Source organism: Rattus norvegicus, chromosome 16, assembly GCF_021556685.1.
Source record: "Rattus norvegicus strain SHRSP/BbbUtx chromosome 16, alternate assembly SHRSP_T2T, whole genome shotgun sequence".
NCBI lineage: Eukaryota > Metazoa > Chordata > Mammalia > Rodentia > Muridae > Rattus > Rattus norvegicus.
In genome coordinates this window covers 6,925,962-6,948,529 of record NC_141549.1, presented here as the reverse complement: position 1 = coordinate 6,948,529, position 22,568 = coordinate 6,925,962, and the positions used below count along the sequence as shown (strand labels likewise).

The 22,568-nt window shown below is 43.5% G+C and overlaps 2 protein-coding genes across 29 annotated transcripts in view; one reads left to right on the top strand and one right to left on the bottom strand.

Moving 5' to 3' along the window:
* Positions 1–4,316, bottom strand: part of Btd (biotinidase) — a 31,047-nt gene extending 26,731 nt beyond the window's left edge. For 8 of the 28 annotated variants that reach the window (NR_199189.1, XM_087588175.1, XM_087588182.1 and 5 more), the window contains 2 exon segments: positions 4,249–4,316; positions 3,468–3,545 (listed from right to left, as the gene is read on the bottom strand). The gene's annotated coding sequence lies outside the window, so the exon portion shown is untranslated. 28 annotated transcript variants of the gene reach the window in all.
* A 104-nt stretch (positions 4,317–4,420) lies between these two features.
* The window catches only part of Hacl1 (2-hydroxyacyl-CoA lyase 1), a 36,287-nt gene continuing 18,139 nt past the window's right edge, over positions 4,421–22,568 (top strand). Inside the window, 8 exon segments of the mRNA NM_053493.1 lie at positions 4,421–4,608; positions 4,765–4,869; positions 9,480–9,520; positions 11,027–11,107; positions 14,355–14,427; positions 18,017–18,094; positions 18,952–19,046; positions 22,167–22,279. Coding sequence (NP_445945.1) covers positions 4,519–4,608; positions 4,765–4,869; positions 9,480–9,520; positions 11,027–11,107; positions 14,355–14,427; positions 18,017–18,094; positions 18,952–19,046; positions 22,167–22,279 — 676 coding nt within the window. The 5' untranslated portion in view covers positions 4,421–4,518.

The window sequence follows — 22,568 nt, the reverse complement described above, 5'->3', positions numbered from 1 at the left end:
GGCAATGAGGTCCTCACCAAAAACGGATGCTAGCAATGGACTCTTAGACTTCTGAGCTGCTAGACAAGTGGGCAAAAAGAAGCATCTTTGTAAATTACTTTGCATTGGCCATGGCTGGTAAAGCAGACTTCATAATCCCCACTGCTTGGGAAGGTAAAGCCAAAAGATCATCAGTTCAAGGCCTGCCTGGGAAACTCACAGACCCTGTCTCAAAATAAAAAGGAGGGGAAAGGAGAGGGATCTAATTTAGAAGTAGAGCAACTGCCTTCCCAGCACTACAGAGCGAAAAATTAATTCCTATTCTCATGCACTCTCTTACAACAACAGAAATAGATTAAGACCCTATACAAAGTGGATAATGCAGGTATGAGAAACATTAAATTCAAAGGAATGGCTTCCTCTATGGGATTGGAATGGAGATGCAGTCAGGGAGGGGGCATTTGTGTATTTATGGACTAGTGGCTGGTTTATGGGTATGGAGTAACTCCTGATCCTTCCATGCATCTGAAAGATATCATAAATATTAACTCTAAGAAATCAGCAAGTTGTGGATAAGCCCCAAGGAGGAGCTCAAAGACTACTGTGAAGAAACAAGTTTTTGGACTTAAGTCTTTCATTACGAACTGTCCCCAGTCCAACCCCACACCCTGGGAGCTTTGCAGGTTTATTCCAAGGAGAAACACTGTGTTGCCGAGCCATCCCACCCCTTCGAACCACACTTAGAATTGTCACCGTTTTATATATGAGAAAGAAAATCACTGTGGTGGTTACTGCTAGTGTTCAAACTCTCTCAATTTTACCTTAAAAAGAAAAAAATAGATAAAGCAGGAAAAGCGGATTCTCCCTATTTTCTTCCCACATTGCTTATGGCCTCAGTGCCAGGTCATGGGTGCGTTACACTGCTAAGCAAAGTTCAGGCTTCGGGCAGGAATCCAGTGTTCTCTAGGTCAGAGGGCACTAGGAAAAGAGGCTCAGAGCCTTTCAACCTTCACCACTGAGTTATTACTAACCTGTCCCTGAGAACTTCATAGCGTAAACTTGTTTTTTATTGTTTACTCTTTTTTTTTTTTTTTTTTTGCTTCAAGCCTATCTCTAAGCTTTGCTACTGAACAGTTCATAAAATTCAGGAGAAGTAAACAAAGTCAACTTAACCAGTTTTACCCAACCAGCCATTTTCTTACATTATTTCTGTCGACATGTTTCCTTTAGCACATTTCTGGCAATATGGTGTTAAGCGCTGGTTTTTTTTTTTTTTTTGGTTCTTTTTTTCAGAGCTGGGGACCGAACCCAGGGCCTTGCGCTTGCTAGGCAAGCGCTCTACCACTGAGCTAAATCCCCAACCCCTTAAGCGCTGTTTTGAAAAACAGTGCTTTATATAAGTTTTGTTTTTATTTTTTACTCCTGGCTTTTTGATTGCAGGTGGCACAGTGCTGTAATCTCAGTTACTCGGAGAACATGGAAAGGCCCACCCGGAGGACAGCTTTGTGAAACCTCATCTTAACACAGAAAAGCAGGCTACTACACTAAGCTACTAGGCGACTGCTATAGTGGTATAGATAAGAAAGAAAATTAGCATTGGCCAGGGTTAGTAAAGCAGACTTCGTAATCCTATAATACTATAGTGGTAGAGTACACTATAATACTAGAGTAACCCTGTGGTAGAGTAACACTGGCTTGCACAAGATGCTGGCTCAACCAACATAACAGAAGTATTCAGCTTCCATTTTCTATTAATTGTCAGCCAATTTCACTTTTAGCCATTCTACTTGACACAGCCTAAAATCACCTGAGAAATGAGTCCCCATCAAGTAACTCACGTTGGGCTGGTCTGTGGGCACGTCTTCGAGGGACGAATGAAGATGACTATTAACCAGTGCTGGAGGGCCTGGGCTGCATGAGAAATCTAGTTAAGCATGGGTCTGGGAGAAGCCAGAGAGAGGGAGTCAGCAAGTAGGTTCCTCTGTGGTTCCTGCCTTGAGTTCCTACCCTGACAACTGTCTCTCAAAGATGGTCTGTGTCATGGCAGTGTAAGAAAAAAATAAATTTTGCCCTCCCCGGACATGCGTTTACTCATAGCATTTGCCATGACAACAAAATGAAGTCAGGAGAACAAATGACCCTAATCCTTCCTTTGATGACCAAGCGCTTCATTTTGGTAAAGAACGGATTGCTCTTCACAGGTCCAGCCAGGTTATGTTTAAACACGAGCACAAGGATTCCTAGTGTTTTTGTGAACTGACTGAGATAAAAATCAAAATTTGGGGACCCATGGAGTCACTGCCTATAGAAGCTGCCTTCTTTTGAATCTTCTCTATACATATTATATATAACTCTTAAAAAACTCATTTATTTTTGAGACAGGGTCTCACTCTGTTGCCCAGGCTGGCTTTAAACGTGAGATCCCGTCTTGGCCTCCTGAGTACAGGTACCATAGGCCTGCCTCACCACACCCTGCCTACAACTCTTTCTAAATCACCTGGCTCCCTAGAGATTATCTTCACCCCTCGGAAGGAAGAAAGCTGTCAAGCCACTCCTCATCATCCCAAAGCTGGATTCCTAAAGCAATCACTATCTAAACTCTGAAGCCTGGGTTTGCTGGGTGGAGAACAGGTCACTAATGCTACCTTTATTATTAGTATTACTTTATTACATGTGTGTGGCTATTTTGCCTGCATGTATGTCTGCATAATATGTGTGTGCCCGGTGCCCTCACAGGCCAGAAGAGGGCATCGGCTCTGTTGGAACAACTGCAATTACAGGTGGTCGTGAGCCACCATGTGGTCGCTGGAAATTGAACTCAGGTTCTCTGGAAGAGCAGCCGCTGCTCTTAAACACTGAGTCATCTCTCTAACCTCTGTGTTTTATTTTTTAAGAAAGTTAAAATTTAGGGCCTGAGATGTAGTTCAGGGTAGAGTACTTGACTAATAAGTACAAAGTCCTAGGTTCAATCACTAGTATTTTTTCTAAGATTTAGTCTTTCTTTGAATAATAAAATTCTTTCTTTCTTTCTTTTCTTTCCTTCCTTTCTCTCTTTCTTTCTTCCTTTCTTTCTTTCCTTCCTTCCTTCTCTCTTTCTTTCTTTTTGAGGCAGGGTCTCTCTACATAGCCCTGACTATCCTGAAACAACTCAACTCACTAGGTAGACCAGGCTGGCCTCATACCCACAGAAACCCATATGCCTCAGCCTTCCAAGTGCTGGGATTAAATGTGCGAGCCACCACATCTGGCTCTATGATGCCAAATTTCACCAAAATATCCAACAGAGAAACTTCCAAGCATACTGCCAACAAAAATAAGAGAGTATGTATAATTAACATGCTCAAAGTCCACACAGGGTACGTTGTATAAATTACAGCTGCTGGCTGGGATCCTTATATTGGAACAGCAGTGACTTTTGGCCTTGGAAGAAGGAGTCACAACATTTCTGCTGAATCTGTAACAGGCAGGAGAAGCATGGCATGCCGTACCTTGAACTGCAAGGCAGTAACTTGCCCAGTGATTTTTCTCTTTGCCAAATGGCAAAATTGGCCAGTTGAAGACTGATCCTTAAAAGAAAACAAATGATTTATTCCCATCAGAATTCATTCTGTACTTCATACAGTGTTCTGCCAGTAATTCTTCTGAGAAAAGAATCCATGTAAGGTACCATGAATTGACTATTGTCTACACAGTGTGCGATACCAGGGTCAAGCAGGCTTAGCTTTGAACCAGTAAGTAGAAAAACAACCAACACTATTACTTCGATAAAATTTAAGCAATCATGCATTAATTATTAACTAATGGCTCTAACGATCTTAGTGATACCGAACTGGAACAAATAAGTATAAACCAGGCAGAGGACAGGAGCAGCTGCAGTGTTAATAAGATTATCTCTTGACAAGCAATTTCGGTGTCATCTGTGATTAAGGACACACCTCGGCTCACAGATTTCAATAAGGTGCTCATGGTGTGCGGTGCAAAACCACAAAGTTGTGAAACCAGAAGACAAGAGTATGACAACAGTACTCAAATGCCAGTTTTCCCCAACTTTACACGCTCCAAGATAACCCGCGTCCCAGCAGCCTTTGCGCAGCTTGCTCCCAATCAGCTGGAAGCTCCGGCGGGGGCGGGAACGCGCGCTGGGACCACGCCCCCTCCTCGCTTGGTCTCTGTTTGCTTTCATCCTCCAGGCGCGCAAGTGCCTTCTCCGCGGGACTGAGCTGTGTAGCTACCCTAGTGGAGGACAGCCTCAGAGGTTGGGTTTCTTACCTGCTCGGTAGAGGACGCGGTCTCCGGCTCGTCCCGCCTCCCGCTGATGGCCGAGTCCGGAAAAGACTGACTGGAGAATGGGCGTGCTCGCATGATCGCCTCACCAAGGACGGACTTCTCGTCCCGCCCCTTCTCCTGCTTGCTTAAATCCGTTGGGCTGCCCTCCTGTCCGTCAGAAGCGGGTGTCACCAACAGCAAACGTGCGACCAACTCTTCGGCTAGTGAATCTCTAAGCCGCGAAGAGTGCTTTGAAGTAGCTTTAGGTGGAAGATGTCAGAAAGTAACTCGGCAGAGGGTAGCGACAGAAGCGAGGAGCAGGTGTCTGGTGCTAAAGTCATCGCCCAGGCCCTAAAAACGCAAGTACGATGGATCCCTCGGGTGTGAAATGCTCTGCTGAAGCAGGCCGGGACCTAGTGTCATAGAGACGGAGGGCAAGGAGGCGGGGGTCCTGTTGGTCTTTTCTTGGGACCTCCCAAGGACCACCTGACAACCGGCCCTTTTCCATCCTATCCCCAGGATGTGGAGTACATGTTCGGTGTCGTAGGCATCCCCGTGACCGAAATCGCCCTTGCTGCCCAGGAACTGGGCATCAAGTACATTGGGATGAGGAATGAGCAAGCGGTGAGTGTTGACACAGGTACCGATGCTATTCGGTGCACACAGCGTCCCATCGCTTCTGAAGCATTGCATGTACCACTGTTAATCCTTCTCGACTAAGCAGAGCGACTAAGTCAAACTTGACCAACGTGAGTCGTCTGGTAGTGTCATTTGAACTCAGGCATTCCTGAGTTTGGAGCTGTGCTTATAATGTTCTACTGTAGTGTACTCAGCCACGTCCAAATATCAGAATCGAACGGGGTGGCCTCACTTCACTATAGACCTCGAGTTCGAGCAGAGAAACCATGTTGCTTCATCATTAGGTAGGTGTACTGCCAGTATCTGGTGTGGTTCCCATACATGATAGATGTCAGAGAGATGTGGCATTAATGATCGAAAGCCAGGGCTCATGCTACATAAAGTGGAAGATATTACAGATGACAGTGCCGTCATTGGAACCCAGGGCTCTCTAACCTGGTCAGGTGCTTTCCCTCAGCGTTCTGCCCCCACCCCACCCCTATCCCCGCTTTTGGGGGCGTACCTGGAAGAGGGAAAAGCAAAGGAGGCATTTTATGAATCCCACTTGCAGTGATTTTCTCTGGCAGCTCAGCCTCTCTCAGCAACACTGGCAGAAATATCAAGTATCTGCTGCAGACGAAGGCAGATGAAGTGCTTCAAAGCACTGACAGCCTGAATATCATCTCCAGGACCTAAATGGAAAAATGAAGGAGATTACTGGTTCATGTTGTCTTGGACCTACACACATACACTCAGGCTGACTTAAATTGTCCTCACTTTCCTCCCTCCCCCTTCCCCTCCCCTCCCCCTCCTCCTCCTTCCTCCCTCTTCTCTCTCTCTCTCTCTCTCTCTCTCTCTCTCTCACACACACACACACACACACACACACACACACACACACACACACAAATAATTTAAGAGATCAAGAATTGAGGCTGAAGAAATAGCGCAGCAGTTAACCGTATTTGTTGCATTTTCAGAGACCAAGATTTTATTTCTGGCATCCACATGGTGGCTCACAACCTCCCATAACTCTGGTTCCAAAGTATCTAATGGTTTCTTTTGGCCTCCATGGGCACACACATGATTCACATATACATACACACATTCATATATACATACATACACACACACACACACACTGCCGTCCCTTCCACTGCCGTCACTGCTGTCTTGATCTATGCTCTTGGCCCCCCTTGCCGCCTTTTCTCTGCCGTCAGATGTGAGTTCCAGTGGGTACGGTTCATCTGTTTTCAAACCCCGCAGCACTGACTGAGGTCTTTATGTAATATAGGTGTTCACTACATCAGAAGGCATGTATCAACAAGGTCTGAAATTTACAGGGAGTGTTTTTTTTTTTTAAAGATTTAATCATTTATTATATATAAGTACACTGTAGCTATCTTCAGATACACCAGAAGAGGGCATCAGATCTCTTTACAGATGGTTGTGAGCCACCATGTGGTTGCTGGGAATTGAACTCATGACCTCTGGAAGAGCAGTCGGGTGCTCTTAACCGCTGAGCCATCTCTCCAGCCTGTGTTTTTAATCAGAAGACTGGTAGGTATTAATTAGTGTTGTTTACACTTTTATTCCCCCCCCCCCCCAGCGCTGAACCCTGGACCGTGTGTGCACTAAGCAAGCACTCGGCCACTGAGCTGTACACGTGCAGTTTCCTTATTTGGAGCCAACCTTCTATTCTTTTCCCTGCATGAGAAAGTAGAGATGCTGATCTGTAGTTTGCTATTTTTCTAGACTGTGTTTCTTCTTCATGCATTAGACGTGCACTAAGTGTCTATGCTTGATATATAAGCAGTGGAAGAAATAAGGTTTATTTTCCAACTCCAAGTTGGGAAAATGAGGGTAAGACACAAAAAGACAGTGTAGAACAATTTACACAAGAGGGATACATAAAGGGGATAGTGGTCTCACAGAGAGTGACTGGCTGTCCTCACTGAGACAGCGAAGATCGCTCATAGAGGTGATGGCCTGTCCATGCTGCATTGGTATAAGTTAAAGGCACGGCAGGCTGTGATGGTGAGTAGTGAGGCCTCAGGACAGTTATCGGAAATCCACAGTTCACAACTGCAGTCCCATAGCTGCTTAGCCGAAACAGAAGATTTCAGTGGGAGGGTACTTTGCTAACACGTCCAAGTGCTCTGGGTTTCCCTAGTACAACAACAGCAGACTTGAATAAACACACAAACAAGCGTAGCCTTCTGAGAAAGCATCCCACAGAGGACGACCTAAGAGCTGTCTTGAAATAGGTACTACCTATTACGAAGGACAAGACTAGCTCTGCTAGAGGTGATCCCTAGGTTAGGGGCTTTTCTGACAAGACGGTAAGGCTACTGACTGAGGTTTAGAATAGAGAGAGGAGGACTGTTTAGAAGGGAAGATGGCAGGTGTGATGGTGGGGTTTTCAAGGGAATATTTGAAAGTGCTCAGAATAGCAGGTTTGCGCTAAAGAGAAAGGTGTGCTTGGATATTGATTATTATCAGGTCCTTAGAGTAGTCAAGAAGATAGGAGATTGCCAGGAAGTTAGCTATATTCTAAGCATTTTACATGTCTGACCATCCTGACCTTGTTCTCCGTGGAGAGCTCTGAATTTTATTCATTTGATAGCTGAGGAAGCCAGTGTGCAGAGTAATTTGTCAAAATTGCACAGTAGAACGTAGGAGAGCTAGGCTGTGAATCAGAACACTTTGACTCCAGACATATCTTGAGAACTGTGTGTACTGTGAAGGGGTGTAGTTTGGTAGGAAAGTTTTGTTTTCTTTTAATGGTAATAAAGTTTGCTGCCCTCGGTAGTGGTAATCCCAGCACACAGGAGGCAGAGGCAGGTGGATCTCTGAGTTGAAGGCCATCCTGGTCTACCAACTAAACAAGTTTTAGGACAGCCAGGGCTACACAGAGAGACCCTGTCACAAACAACGACAAAACCAAACTAACAACAGCCATCTGTTCTTTCTCAACGTTTGGCATATGCCAGAGAAGTGTTTTTTCTGTATATGTTTTGTATTTTACTGTGCTATAAGTGGACACTCATTCCCAACGTATAAACAAGTATATTAATTTTAGCAAACATTTTATGCAATTTACTCTTATTTTAAGATAACACAAGTAAACACTATAATGTTCTAGACAAAGAATAATTTAAAAACGCACTCAATGTTTTTCCTGGGCAGCTTGTATTTCGTTTAACTTAGTGTTAAGTTAACACTAAGTTAACTGGAGGGACACAGTTCAGGGAAAAATGGCCAGGCATGGTGACTGCCAGATGTATCCCAGAGCTCACGAAGCTTAAGAGGCTTCTGATGCAGTCAAGGGCAGCCTGGGCTATGGAGTGAGAGCTTGTCTCAAAACAGAACAAACAAAAATAGCCATGTCAGCCGTAAAGAGAACGTCACCAGCTTGCTTGCTAAGAATTTGAAGACATACAGTAAATGATGCGTAACCTGACCATGTGGAAGCAAACTCAGAACCAGGGATAGCAGAAAAACCACACATAAAACGGAGCAGCACTCACCAGCCCATATAGGTATGTGCAGACTTCAAGCCAAAGTGATGAGGGATGAGAGAGGAAACAGATTACCAGTGTGAAGAATGAGAATGGGACATCGTTATAGACCCTAATGTGCAAAATTCTCCCTAGTGGGCTGGGAGAATCACAGTGGAAAATGGAGAATATTTCTAATCCATGATAGTGAAATGCACATCAAATATAATTCATAAGGTAAAATAGCTTTTAGGCGAAATAGCTGAAGTGACTCCGTTAGTAAAGATTTAAAGCCAATGCCGTCAGCTCTTTTTCCAAGGCACCAGGAAGAGAAAAGCAAATCAAACTCATAACGAATATATGAGCGGACGCTAGGAAACAATACAGAAAAGCATAAAAACTAAAGATGGGGGTTGGGGATTTAGCTCAGTGGTAGAGTGCTTGCCTAGCAAGCGCAAGGCCTGGGTTCGGTCCCCAGCTCCGAGAAAAAGAAAAGAAAAAAAAAAAAGAAAAGAAAAACAAAAAAACTAAAGATGACAGGACCTGGAAGGCTCAGACATGTGAATCACCGTGGGCTACATGGCTAATTCAAGGCCAGCCTAAGTAATGAGACCAGGCTCTAAAACAAAGAAATTAACCCTTCAAAGAAGAGTGAGAAGACAGACATGATCAATAAGAAATCAATTCCTATCGATCCCCAAGGTACTTAAGCAGTTGTAAGTTGATATTATTAATAGTAATGAAAGTATGAATAGTAGTAATGACAATTCCTTGAAAAACTAAAATTTAGATCCCCTAGACACTTAAGCCGGTCCTAGAAGTTTATGACTATCACATCTCATAAATATGAGCAGTGTTTTAATTCTTCCTTCCCATCCCCCCACCTCCCCTCCCAAAGCAGGGTTTCTCTGTGTAGCTCTGGCTGTCCTAGAACTCACTCTGTAGACCAGGCTGGCCTCAGACTCAGAGATCCGCCTGCCTCTGCCTCCCGAGTGAATGCTGGGACCAAAGGTGTGTGACACCATGCCAGCGCCACTTGTCTCTTAGTAATAGATTCCTCATATTTATGCCACGAGTCCCGTATGTGTCATTAAGTCCTGCTGTCCTTTTTTGTAGGCTTGTTACGCTGCCTCTGCGGTTGGATACCTAACGGGCAGGTAAATAAAGGCTGCTTCGTTCGCATCATTGAGCAAGTGGGGTATATAGTGAGATATATATTTCAACTGATAGCTTAGTCGTCTTGGGAAGATTATAGAAGATAGTGTTACTAAGAAGTGAGAACTGTATACAGAAGGCTTGGTTCCAAAGCGAGGTTGCCAGAGCACAGTCCAGTCTACTCGTGTTAACCAATTACCCCTCATTTTCTATTAAAAATTAATTCTTTTTAAAAATAACCATTTTAGAAAATATATAAGGAAGAAAAACTAAAATTCTATACTTCCACAACTGTTAAGATTTTTTTCATATATTCTACTTTTTTTCTACATTCACATAGTTTTTGGGTGGAATTCGGGCCTCTGATAACATTTGTATTACCCTTTCTTGCCACTGATTTAAGCATTTTTATTTCTAAAACTGAAGATAGTAATTAAGTACTATATAATCAAACAAGATTTCCCAGACCTTCCTTTTTAATGGGAACCTTCTGAACTTGAGCCCGAGGAGAACTCGGTCCTCTAAAACAGTCTCTGGATTACTTCTGTTGCTTTATTTACTCGTAAACAATATTTTAATTTTTTTTGCTGGCCCTGGGAAAACATTTAAATTACAGTCATCTATGCCTTACGTGATTCTGGACCGATAATTATTTTAGCAAGCTAAAAGTTAATTTTGAAAATTTTATCTTGAAAACTTCAGAATTAAACTGACTAGTATTGCAGCATTAGCAACCGGTGATTCTTCACTTTTAATTCAAAATAAGGAACATTGTAACCAGAGCTCCTCGCTGCACTGGCCACAGTAAGTGTTCAGTGACTGCATGGAGTCCCTGTCATAGCAAACAGCATAGGGACTATGGCGGCTACTGTGCACTTTCTATTGAGTGGTTCCGTTCTGGGTGTTTGATCTCTGCTGAGAATTGTGTTAATGTTATTCAAGACTAAAAGATTATTACATTGGAACTGAAAAATGGTAGACTGAATGACCTAGAGACACTTTATTACCGAGTGCTTTAAGCTCAGGAAGTTATGTCCAGAGAAAGCATTCAGAAAGATTTGGAGGAAACCATGTATTTAGGATCACTTTTCTCACAAAGATTTGGTATATTATATGTATTTGTTAGGAAATGAAAAAAAATCACAGAAAATATATGTGGCTGTCAAAATCCGCCTCTATAATCAGTCAACTTGTGCTAACCCAAATATAATTAGGGCAAACTGTGAAGAGGTTAGTACAATACAATGGGGAAGTAATAGTGTGCACTCTATCTTACACTCGATGCTCCTCTTTTTTAATTATGATATTCTAATAATAGTTCAGCAATTATAGTAAAGAATTGCATGTCTTTCCTTTGACCACCAAGAGGTTTCATGGAAACCCTGACATCCTTTGAATAGGTAGCTGGTCTGTTCGAGCTGGGATTGCTGGCATCTACCCTCTTTTTTTTTTTTTCCCTCCAGCCATTAAGTTTGATCTGCTGTTGATGAACTCTGCTTTACTTCCAGGCCAGGAGTATGCCTCGTTGTTTCTGGTCCCGGCCTCATCCACGCCTTGGGCGGCATGGCGAATGCAAACATGAACTGTTGGTAATTAAGTCATTCTTGCTGAAGACACTTTTTAATGTGTCTTTGCATAATTTAACCAAGTAGAACTGATCTAGGGTGGGAAGAGTTGGGGAGAGAAAAACCAATCCTTGCAGGGCTTAGACATAGAGAGGAGAGTACTTAACTGGGAAGTGGTCTGGCCTTCAGGAAGAAGGGACGGAGGGGTGCAAAGCATGCGGTTCAGTGTGCTGCGTGAGGACAGTAGTTAACAAACTTACCCTGAACTGTAGAAACTTGCGGGCTGGAGAGATGGCTCAGCGGTTAAGAGCACTGACTGCTCTTCCAGAGGTCCTGAGTTCAAATCCCAGCAACCACATGGTGGCTCACAACCATCTGTAATGGGATCTGGTGCCCTCTTCTGGTGTGTCTGAAGTCAGCTACAGTGTACGCAGATAACTAAAATAAATAAATCTTAAAAAAAAAAAAGAAACTTGCTAGGAAGAGTGAAAGAGTGGATTATGGATGCTTCTACGACACATAAGAAAGTAACTGACATGACGAGTGTTAATGGATAGCAGAACACAGTGTGCTCTTTAAATATTTGCATTGTGAGGAAGAAGAAACACTCTTAACTCCTTTACTGAGAGAGACATAATTAAAGAGTTTCTCACTCAGTGTATTTGTGCATGTGAGCATGCAGAGTGCATGTGGTTCTGAATGAAGAAATACTTTTTAAATTGGTTAATTATTGAATCAATAATTAACCTCATAATGAGCCTCATTATGTTATATAGATCAGGCTACCCTGGAATTACTGCCACAACTTCTACTTCTACTCTTCCTCTTCCTCCCCTTCCTCCTCCTCCTCTTTTCCCCCTTCCTCTTCCTCTTTTTCCTCCTCCCCTTCCTCTTCCCCTTCTTAGTCCTCCCCTTCCTCCTCCCCTTCTTCCTCTTCTTCTTCCTCCCCTTCCTCCTCCTCCTCTTTTCCCCCTTCCTCTTCCTTTTTTCTCTTCCCCTTCCTCCTCCCCTTCCTCTTCCCCCTTCTTCTTCCTCCCCTTCTTCTTCCCCCTTCTTCTTCCTCCCCTTCTTCTTCCCCTTCTTTTTCCTCTTCTTCCTCCTCCTCTTCCTCCTCTTCCTCTTCTCCTCCTCTTCTTCCTCCTCTTCTTCCTCTCCTTCCTCCTCCCCCTTTCTTCCTCCTCTTCCTCTTCTCCCTCCTCTTTTTTCTAGACATGGTTTCTCTGTGTATCCCTTGCTGTTGTCCTGGAACTTGCTTTGTAGACAGGCTAGCCTTGAGATCCACCCGCCTCTGCCTCCCTTGTACTGGGATTCAAGGCATTACCAAGCCAAGCAAGTCTGGAATTCTTAAAGAGATCTGCCTGCCTGTGTCCCGAGTGTTGGGACTAAAGGCATGTGACACTATGCTCATCTAAGCTTTTGTGTGTATGAGACAGAATCTCATTAAGTTGGCCAAGGTGGGCTTGAAATCCCTTAGCCCAAGCAGGCCTTGACTTTGTGATCCTCCTGCCTCAGTCAGTACCACCATATCTAACCAAGAGCTGTTGCTGTTGTTAGTTTGTTTGGTTTTTGTTGTTTTTTCTTGTTTTTCACCCCAGCTCAGTATATAGACATGTTTATTCTTTAACTTGTTCTGCCTGGTTAGTAAGACATTTATATATTCTTATATTAAAATTTGCTTTATATGCTATTTAATGCTGATTCTCCAGCCTTACCTTTGACCTTTTCTCAGCTACTTTACCAGTAATATCAGGATGAAGGGGATTATGTTTGTCATGGTTAGGATTTTATTGCTGTGAAGAGACACCATGACCATGGCAATTCTTATAGGGAAAACATTTAACTGGGGCTGCTTTACAGTTTCAGAGGTTCAGTCCATTATCATCATGGTGGGAGCATGGCAGCATCCAGTTAGACATGGATGAAGAAACTGAGACTTAGTTCTACATCTTGATCTGCAAGCGGCAGAAGGAGACTATGTATCATCCTGGGTATAGCTTGAGCATCTGAGACCTCAAAGTCCTCACCATAGTGACACACTTCCTTCAACAAGGCACACCCCCTAATAGTGCTGCTCCCTGTGGCCAAGACCTGAGTCTATGGGCCAAGCCACCACAATGTTCTAATCCACTCAGAACGTCTCTTTGTAATGTGAAGGGTGTCGTTTTCATTCTTTGCACAGTTTCTTTCTTGTTTCCCCTTCCTCCCTCCCTCCCTGCTTCTCTCCCTCTCTCCCTCTTTCTCTCCCTCTCTCTCTGTCTCTCTGTGTGATGTGTGCACAGACGGGACCTGACATGTGGAGGTCAGAGGATAACCCACAGAGGTTGGTTCTGGGCGCCAGGCTGACACGCACTTCATCAGGCTTGGCAACAAGTGTCCTCATCCACGAGGCCTGTGCTCCTTCCAGCTCCTTGTTCTGTCTTCTTTCCTTGCCTTTTTTTTTTTTTAAATCTACCTTAGGGTTTTGGGTTTTTTTTTTTTAAATAACTTTAAGTTTTAGCTATGCTTTTTTAAAAAAGCATTAAGACATAGAATAGAACTCTCACTCATCTTTCCCTTTTCAAATAGACTCACTTAGGGAAATAGAAAATGTCTTTTCCCCATCTCAGGAGTAGTAAAGATATAAAATTCATTTCCTGTCCCTCAGCCCGAAAGCCTAGAGGCCGAGGTAAGAAAAAGCAAATATGTCGGCGGTTCCCACCTTCTAATACCGCGGCCCTCAATACAGTTCCTCGTGCTATGGTGATCCCCAGCCATGAAATTAATTTTGTTGCTACTTCATAACTGTAATTTTGCTACTGATATGAATTGTAATGTAAATATTTTTGGAGATAGAGGTTCGCCAAAGTGGTCGCAAACACAGGCTGAGAATCTCTGCCTTATCGTTCGTTTTCCATTTTTTCTGAATTTGAGGACAGTCTTTCTCATATCAGTTTGCTTCTTGAATTGCTTTAGCCTCCAGCTTTTCAGGGAAGTTTTCTGTCTGTTCTCTGTCTTAGTCACTTGCAATTATTTTTTGTTGTGCACTGGATACTGCTGGATGCTTTATATATTCTCTTTATTTTATTTCCTACGTGCATTGGTGTTCTGCCCCTGTGTCTGTGTGAGGGTGCCAGATCTTGGAGTTACGGACAGTTGTGAGCTGCCATGTGGGCGCTGGGACTTGAACTTGGGTCTTCTGGAAGAACAATCAGTGCTCTCAACTGCTGAGCCATCTCTCTAGCCCCCATATATTCTCAGGTGTAATAACATTTCTAAAACGTTACTGTTTCAGGCCCTTGATTGTGATTGGTGGTTCTTCTGAAAGGAATCAAGAAGCAATGGGAGCCTTCCAGGAGTTTCCTCAGGTATCCACCTGCCGCTGACGTCCAAGCCACCCTTAAGTCCCACTAAAGCAAAACACTATCTTAGTTGGGGTTTCTGTCGCTGCGATGAAACACACTGACCAAAGCAGCTGGGGGAGGAAAGGGTTTGTTTTTATCGACCAGAGGTCAGGAAGGACCTGAGGCACAGGCCAGGGAGGAACGCTGCTTGCTGACTTGCTGCTCAGTGCTCCCCAGCCTGTCTTCTACAGCTCAGGACTGCCCACCCCAGGGTGGCATTGCCCTCCTGTATGCTGGCCCACCTATAACCGTTATTAATCACGGAAACACCCTAGAGACTTGCCTAGAGGCAGTCTGATGGAGGAGTCATCTCAAATGACTCTAGCTTGTGTCAGCTTGACAAAAACCAGCCAGCACAGACTCAACTTAAAAAAAATCTATAAAATACATGCATGCATGCATGCATACATGCGTACATACATACATACATACATACATACATACATACATACATACGTACGTACAAATCTGTATTGCAGGCAAGATGGTTCTGTGGGTGAAGGCTCCTTCCTCCAAGCCTGAACACCAGTGTTCTATCCCTAGAACACACACGGTAGGAGGAGAGAGACTGACTCTCACAAGCTGGTCTCTGACCTCCACGTACCACATACACCTCATAGACTACAGAGCTAAACAAATATGATAAAAAAAACTTTAATCTGTAAAATAAAGACAAAGAAGGAAAATTGCAAGTGGGTGAGGTAGTTTTCTGAATAAGACCGTATCAGGTTGCGCAAAGAAAGAGCTTAGGGGCTGGAGAGGTGGGTCAGCGAGTGAGAGCTCACACTGCTCTTGCAGAGATGAGAGCACAGCTCCCGGCACCTCTCATCCATCTGCAACTCCAGCTCTCGGGGAATCTGATGCACCCTTCTGGCTCCTGTGGGTACCACTCTCAAATACACATTTGAATTAAAAAAAAAGTCTAAAGAAATATACCAAAATTGACATGGTTTGAATTTTATTTATATGGGTGCTTCGCCACATGCACATCTGTGCCCTGCGTGTGTGGTGCTTGTGAAGTCCAGAAGACGGCGTCAGATCCCCTAGCACTGGAGTTATGGGTGGTTGTGGTCTGCCATATGGGCGGTGGGAATCTAGTTCAGTTTCTCTGGAAGAGCAGCGAGTGCTTTTAACCACTGAGCCATTTCTCCAGCCCTTAAAGGAGATCTCTTTTATTATTTTTTTTTCTTTTTTCTTTTTTTTCGGAGCTGGGGACCGAACCCAGGGCCTTGTGCTTGCTAGGCAAGCGCTCTACCGCTGAGCTAAATCCCCAACCCCCTCTTTTATTATTTTTAATTATGCGTCTGTGTTTATCTTCATGTGGGTCTGTTACCGTAAATGCGGAGACCAAAGGTGTCAGACCTCTGAGGCTGCAGTTACAGATGTGGGTGCTACCCGATGTGGGTGCTGGAAACCAAACTCAGGCCCCCTGGAAGAGCAGTGCATGCCATCACCTGCTGGGCCTCTCTCCAGTGCCTCCAAAATCGTCCTGGTTTGTAAACTGAAATCCATTCCTTGACATAGAAAGATATACGAATAAAAATGGTGCATCCCTCGGACTTTACAGAAATAGTTAAAAGAAAAATCTTTTCAAAATTATCACATCTGGTATACATTTATTCTTATTTTAGGAGAAAAGAAAAGCATTTCAAAAGTTAAAAAATAAATTCACCAACAAAATGTTGCAGCTCCAAAAATAATTCGCAGGGGGGCTAATGATACGGCTCAGCAGTTAAGAGCACTCGTGCTTGCAGAAGACCTGGGCTGGTTCCCAGGACCCACACATTGACACACAACCATTTGTGACTCCAGTTCCAGGGGATCTGACCTTCTCTTCTGATCTCCACAGGCACTAGACACATACGTGATACGCATATCTATATTCGAGCAAAGCACTCATGCACACAGAATTCAATAAATCTAAAAAAATAGTCACAGAATGCAGATTGGAAAGGGACATAAGAGTGCAGTGAAGCTGTGCATGTGCCTTCCCACTCCCACACCCAAGGTCTCATACAGAGTTCTATATGATAGGAAATACACTTTTTATATAAGTTAATGGAAAATTACGCCTTTATACTGTTGGGAAACAAAGGTTTATTGCTTTATTATCAAGTAACAGCAACGGTATTTAAGTGATGCCCATACATCCAGAAAAGTAGAATTGATAATTGGAAATAGATTTGGGTGTGTTGGCACACAGCAATATTCCCAACAGTTAGGAGGCCAAGGCAGGGAGATCATACATTTGATACTATCTTATGTTGGCAAGACCCTGTCTCAAAATGACAAAAAAAAAAGAAAGGAAGGAAGGGAGAGAAAGAAGGAAAGAAAGAAAGAAAAGAAAGAAAGGAAGGAAGAAAGAGAAAGGAAGGAAGAAAAAGGAAGAAAGAAAGAAAGAGAAAGGAAGGAAGAAAGAGAAAAGGAAGGAAGGAAGAAAGAAAGAGAAAGAAAGAGAGAAAGAAAAAAGAAAGAGGAAGAAAGAAAGAAAGAAAGAAAATGTAGGTCAGGGAGGATAGCATAATGGGTAGGGTAGGTGCCCTCAAGCCCAGAGCCCAGAACCCACGTGGTGGAAGGAGACTCAGCCCATGTGTTGTCTCTTACCTCCTCACTCCACATACATTGAGTCTTAGTCAGGGTGTCATTGCTGTGAGGAGACACCATGACTACGACAACTCTTACGAAGGAAAGCTTTAATTGAGGCTGGCTTACAGTTTCAGAGGTTCAGTCCCTTATCATCGTGGTGGGAAGCCGGTGCCATGCAGGCAGACATGGAGCTGAGGAACTGAGAGTAAGTTACTACAAAAATCACGTTGATAAGAAGCAAAGAACAGAGAATTAATGTCGGCTGTTAAAGTATAGCTTCCCAAAAGGAATAATGTCTACTGGATTAAACTAAAAATTAAAACAGTTTGATTTAAAATTCAAATATCTTAGGCTTATTGTAAGTTCTTAAAGCTGAAAGACATGATCATAGTGTCTGACACCCGAAGGATGACCTTGGCTCTCTCAAGCCTGGGGGACTGAGGCTGCCGCCCTTTCGGTAGATTCCATACTGAAAGTATGGAGGGAAAGTGTCTCCACGCGCTTCAGAGACCATTGCCGCGCGGAGGCACCGAGTCGGAGAGCCTGCAACTCCCGTGTTCCCCACAGCAAGGCAACAGACAGATTTGCATGTTTGCAGCGGGGCCTCGTGGGCGAGCCTTCCGTGTGCTCCCTTAGCAGTCAGTGACTGCCTGTGCTCCTGTGATGTGATACATGGGGTGTGCTATCTTCATTTTTGCCAGCCTGAGAGTTGAATACAGTGTGTTGTTTTGAATTGTTTCCAGAATTATCCTGAGGAAGACATTGGATTGTGATTTGAATGGTTCTGGTTTTGTTTTGTTGTTTTTGTTTTTATTTTTTTTTAGGTAATCTCAAAAAAATAAAAACAAAAACCACATTTCGTTTTCTCTCACCTCTAAATATATATAATGACTTAAACATTTTGTCTTCCTTTATGAGAACAATAATATGGTGAGCTAACTTTAAATAATTTTCATTTCCTATATAGGTTGAAGCTTGCAGATTATATTCCAAGTTCTCTGCCCGGCCAAGCAGCATTCAGCACATTCCTTTTGTTATTGAAAAGGTACGGTCTTACTGAAAGGCTCTTCCCGCACGGGACGGGACGGACGCAGGCTCGCGTCTATGCTGAGCACGTGTACGCTGAGCACGTCTACGCTACAGCTACACAGAGCACGTGCGGCTCTACAGAGCCACACCTCCAGCACTGCTGTTGCTGCTCTTAGTGGAAAGACGAGAACATACCCAGATATGAAAATAACATTGTTAAAAAGCTATTTTCATTCTGATGTTCACTGCCATTACATTTAATTATTGAAACAGAGGTAAAGTAAGTTATTTTTAGAAAAACATTTCTCCTGTATGTTAGCTTCATAAATTATCGTTTTAGTTAAAGCACAGTAAAGATGGACGAACAACAAGGTCCTGGGTAGTGATTGTGTCAGCATTTGCAAAGATATTGGGATTACCGCATGTAAGCACATCTTTCTCTTTTAGTTAATTAAATAGCATGCTGTGAATTAGTGTTAGCTAGCAAGGGCTTTGCGTGAAATTAAGTTTGAGCTATTTCAAAACCAGTTGATTTGACACATACTGTCATGGTCTAAAATCTCCACCAAGTGATTAAGGTTAAGAAGTGGGGTAAAGTTCGTGTTCCCACGTAAACCAAGCAGGGCCTCATGGGTATTCTTCAAGTGTGATAGAATATGCATTTCAGAGCCCTACAGGAATGCTTTATCATCTGTAAGATGAAAATATCCTTCAAAATATAGTCAATGAAGGACGTTTTCATTTTAATTATAACTTTTTTCTCCAACTATGAATACCTCAAGAAAAATTAGTGTTCATTTTATCCATTTAAATTAATTTCAAGAAGATGTGATAATTGAGCCATTCAAAGTCTTTTGTTTGTGACAAGCACAGGCAGTGAGGAGCAGTATCTACGGTCGCCCGGGAGCGTGTTACATTGATGTTCCTGCAGACCTTGTGACCCTCCAGGAGAGCGCGACTTCTATAAAGTAAGACTCAGTCACAGTTCCTCCTAAGGTTTGTGCTATGATACTTAGCTCTTTAAAAAGAATTAGCTGGCAGTTCATCAGTTAATCTCCAAGTGTCTCAATATTTTTTGATGATTTTGTAACTAAACTGAATCCCAGCCAAAAGGCTTCATTAAAATAGTCTTACCTGGTAACTGTTTGTGGATTCATTACTACATCTAATTCCTGGAGTCCATCACTTGGAGTTATTTGCCCAGGAGCCTCTGTTGAAAAGCTCAGCAGAAAAGGTGTCTGCCTGCTAATCCCAAAAAAGATGTTCTGAGGCATGTTTCTATGGCTTGTCCTTGTATTTCTTAGACACTGAGTAAAAGAAGTATAAAAAACTCACACTCGCTATCAATCATTTTGATAAAGATGCTACTGGGGTCCATCAATCCCCTAAGTGATATTTCTTTAGTCTTAGGAATAAAATACACTTTTTCTCATAATATTTTTAGAAAGATCCAGAAGTATAGAAATAATTCTTTTTTTAAAATGGTCATTCTATTCTGTTTATGTGTACATGTGTGTGTGTCCATGTGGCTGTATGCTGCTTGTGTGGGTGCCTGTGGAGGTCAGAGAAAACGTCAGATCCTGGAGCTGAAATTACAGGCAGTTGTAAGCCGTGTGGGTGCTGGGAAGACAAATCAGGTCCTGGAAGAGCCACAGTGCTCTTAATCAGCATGGTGAACTTCGTATTTAGAGGTTTGAGACTGGATCTATTATATAGTCTGGGCTGGTTTCAGACTCAATCCTCTCTTCACTTCCCAAGTACTGGGATTGCAGGCGTGCACTGCTGCAGGTGTGTGTGTGTGTGTGTGTGTGTGTGTGTGTGTGTGTGTGTGTGTGTGTGTGTTTGAGAAGGTGTCTCACTGCAGTCTTGACTGTCCTGGAACTTGCCATGTAGACCAGGCTAGCCTCAAACTCAGAGATCCTTGTGCCTCTGCCTCCCAAGTGCTAGGATTAAAGGCGTGGGCCACTGCACCCAGTGGTGTCTCATTGTTTTAAAAGTATTTCTTTTTTTTTTCTTTTTCTTTTTTTTTTTTTCCTTTTTTCCTTTTTTCGGAGCTGGGGACTGAACCCAGGGCCTTACGTTTGCTAGGCAAGCGCTCTACCACTGAGCTAAATCCCCAACCCCTAAAAGTATTTCTTAAATCGACTCTTGTGGGCCTTGCTGTTATGGAAATGGCTCTCTAATGGCTACAGACCGTGGTCAGGATATCCAGTATCCTGGCGTAATTTCCGTCTTTGAGAACACAAGAGTGTTGAGTACTTACCTGAATATGGCCATCACAATAATCCTGATTATGAGGGGCCGTGAGCCTTAGGGAAGTTAGAAATCTGTAACCTCCCATTTTTCTGTGTGACAATGAATGGTATGTCACTGCGAGCAGCTGTCCTTCACAGATACTTCAATACAGAGATCCTCTGGAGTTTCAATGTCCTTGGTAAGGCCTGTTGTGATGCCTGACTAACTTTATTTTAGTGGTGCAAATTTATTTTACTTGTGAGTGGAGTCAGGAATGGTGAGTGGTGACAGCAGGGACCTCAGCGACAGAGCACTGGTACAGGCCGTCTCTGCCATGTGCCATCTGGAACCCGGAGAAGGAGATAATAGTAATACCTCACCTTGTGTTCTGAAAGTTGCTAGAATAAATGGCAGCTAGCTTTACCTAGTAACTCATTTCTATGCTAGCTACCACTCGTCTACATTCCTGCTGGGGTGCCCTGGCCCAGACTTTCTGCCAGTTGTCCATTTGGCTGGCTATTACCTGATATTAAGGAACAACTCTTAATGTGTCATAAGGACTTTATAGTTGTATAAAAGTGGGTCCTTATCGTTTAGAGTTGCATTTGCAAGCTTTTAAAAATAAAAGGTCGGATTCCTGCTGTGAATTTCAAGATTCAAGGGGGAGAGAGCTCTGTGCGCATGTGTGTGTGTGAGTGATACAGATGTGGTAAAATGATACTCTCATTGCATAATTTTACCGAGTTTATGCCATTTTTTTTTAGGTAGGGTCTGTGTATCTCAGACTGTCTGTATAGACCAGGTTGGCCTCAAACTCACAGGATTTGCCTTCCTGTGCCTCCTGAGTGCTGGAATTAAAGGTGTGCATCACCGTGCATGGCCCAGTACATAGAATGTATTAATTTGTTTTCTACCTTAAAAATTTGAAATTTTCACAGTCAGAAAATTTAAAATTGGCCTTTCTTTTTTTTTAATTTTTTAAAATTATTTATTTATGTCACATATACACTGTTGATCTCTTCATGCATACCGGAAGAGGCCATCGGATCCCATTACAGATGGTTGCAAGCCACCATGTGGTTGCTGGGATTTGAACTCAGGACCTCTGGAAGAGCAGTCAGTGCTCTTAACCACTGAGCCATCTCTCCAGCCCTAGCCTCTTTATTTTTAAAGACGTATTTATTTTATGTGTATGAGTGCTATTTCTGCATGCATGACCGCACTCCAGAAAAGGGCATCAGATTCCATTATGGATGTTTATGAGCCACCTATCCAGCCCCCCAAACATTTTTTTTAAGCTCTGATTGTCTTAGAACTCACTATATAGACCAGGCTGGCCTCAAACTTACTGAGACCCACTGCCTCTGCCTCCTGCGTTCTGAGATTAGAGGTGTGAGCCACAACTCAGCCAAAAGCATTTATGTGTGTGTGCATGTGTGTGCGCATGTGTATGTGTGCGCATGTGTATGTGTGCATGTGCCTATGTGTGCGCATGTGCATGTACGTGTGCGTGTGCATGTGTGTGTCCCTGTGTGTGTGTGTGCCTGTCCGTGTGTGTGTCTGTGTGTGTGTGTGCGTGCATGTGCATGTGTGTGTCCCTGTGTGTGTGTGTGTGTGCGTGTGTGTGCGTGTGTGTGTGCATGTGCATACGTGCATGTGTGTATGTGTGTGTGTGCGTGCGTGTGCATGTGTGTGTGTGTGTTCATTCGCTTTCCATGCTCTCCTTTCACCAGCCCAGTGGTTGAACTCAGGTCCCCAGGCCACCAGGCATGGTGGCAAGTGCCTTTGCTTGCTAAGCCATCTCCCAGCCCCACAGCCTCTTTTAATGATTATGACACCATTTTTCTTTCCAGGTACAAGGAATGCTGCATGCCACCTCCACTTAGCCTGGCAGAAACCTCTGCTGTGCGTGCGGCAGCCTCTGTTCTTAGGAGCGCCAAGCAGCCCCTGCTCATCATCGGGAAAGGTAGTCAGAGCTCTACCTCCCAGGCTGAGGGAAGGCTGACTGTAAACTGTCTTCCTTGCTCTCTGTTACGTGCCCTCTGCTCGTAATCGGGATAAGTGGTCTTTTCATCCGATTTCAAATCATAGAACTTAGCCTCCGTGGCCCAGAGACCTCACTACAAGAAAAGTTTCACTTCTTGACTTAGAAGTAAATGTATTTTTTCCATTACAAAAGATTTTGGAAAATATATAAAACTTTTAGGAAAAAAAGAGATCGCTCCATCTGGGGACCCAGCCTTGGCCTTAGTACT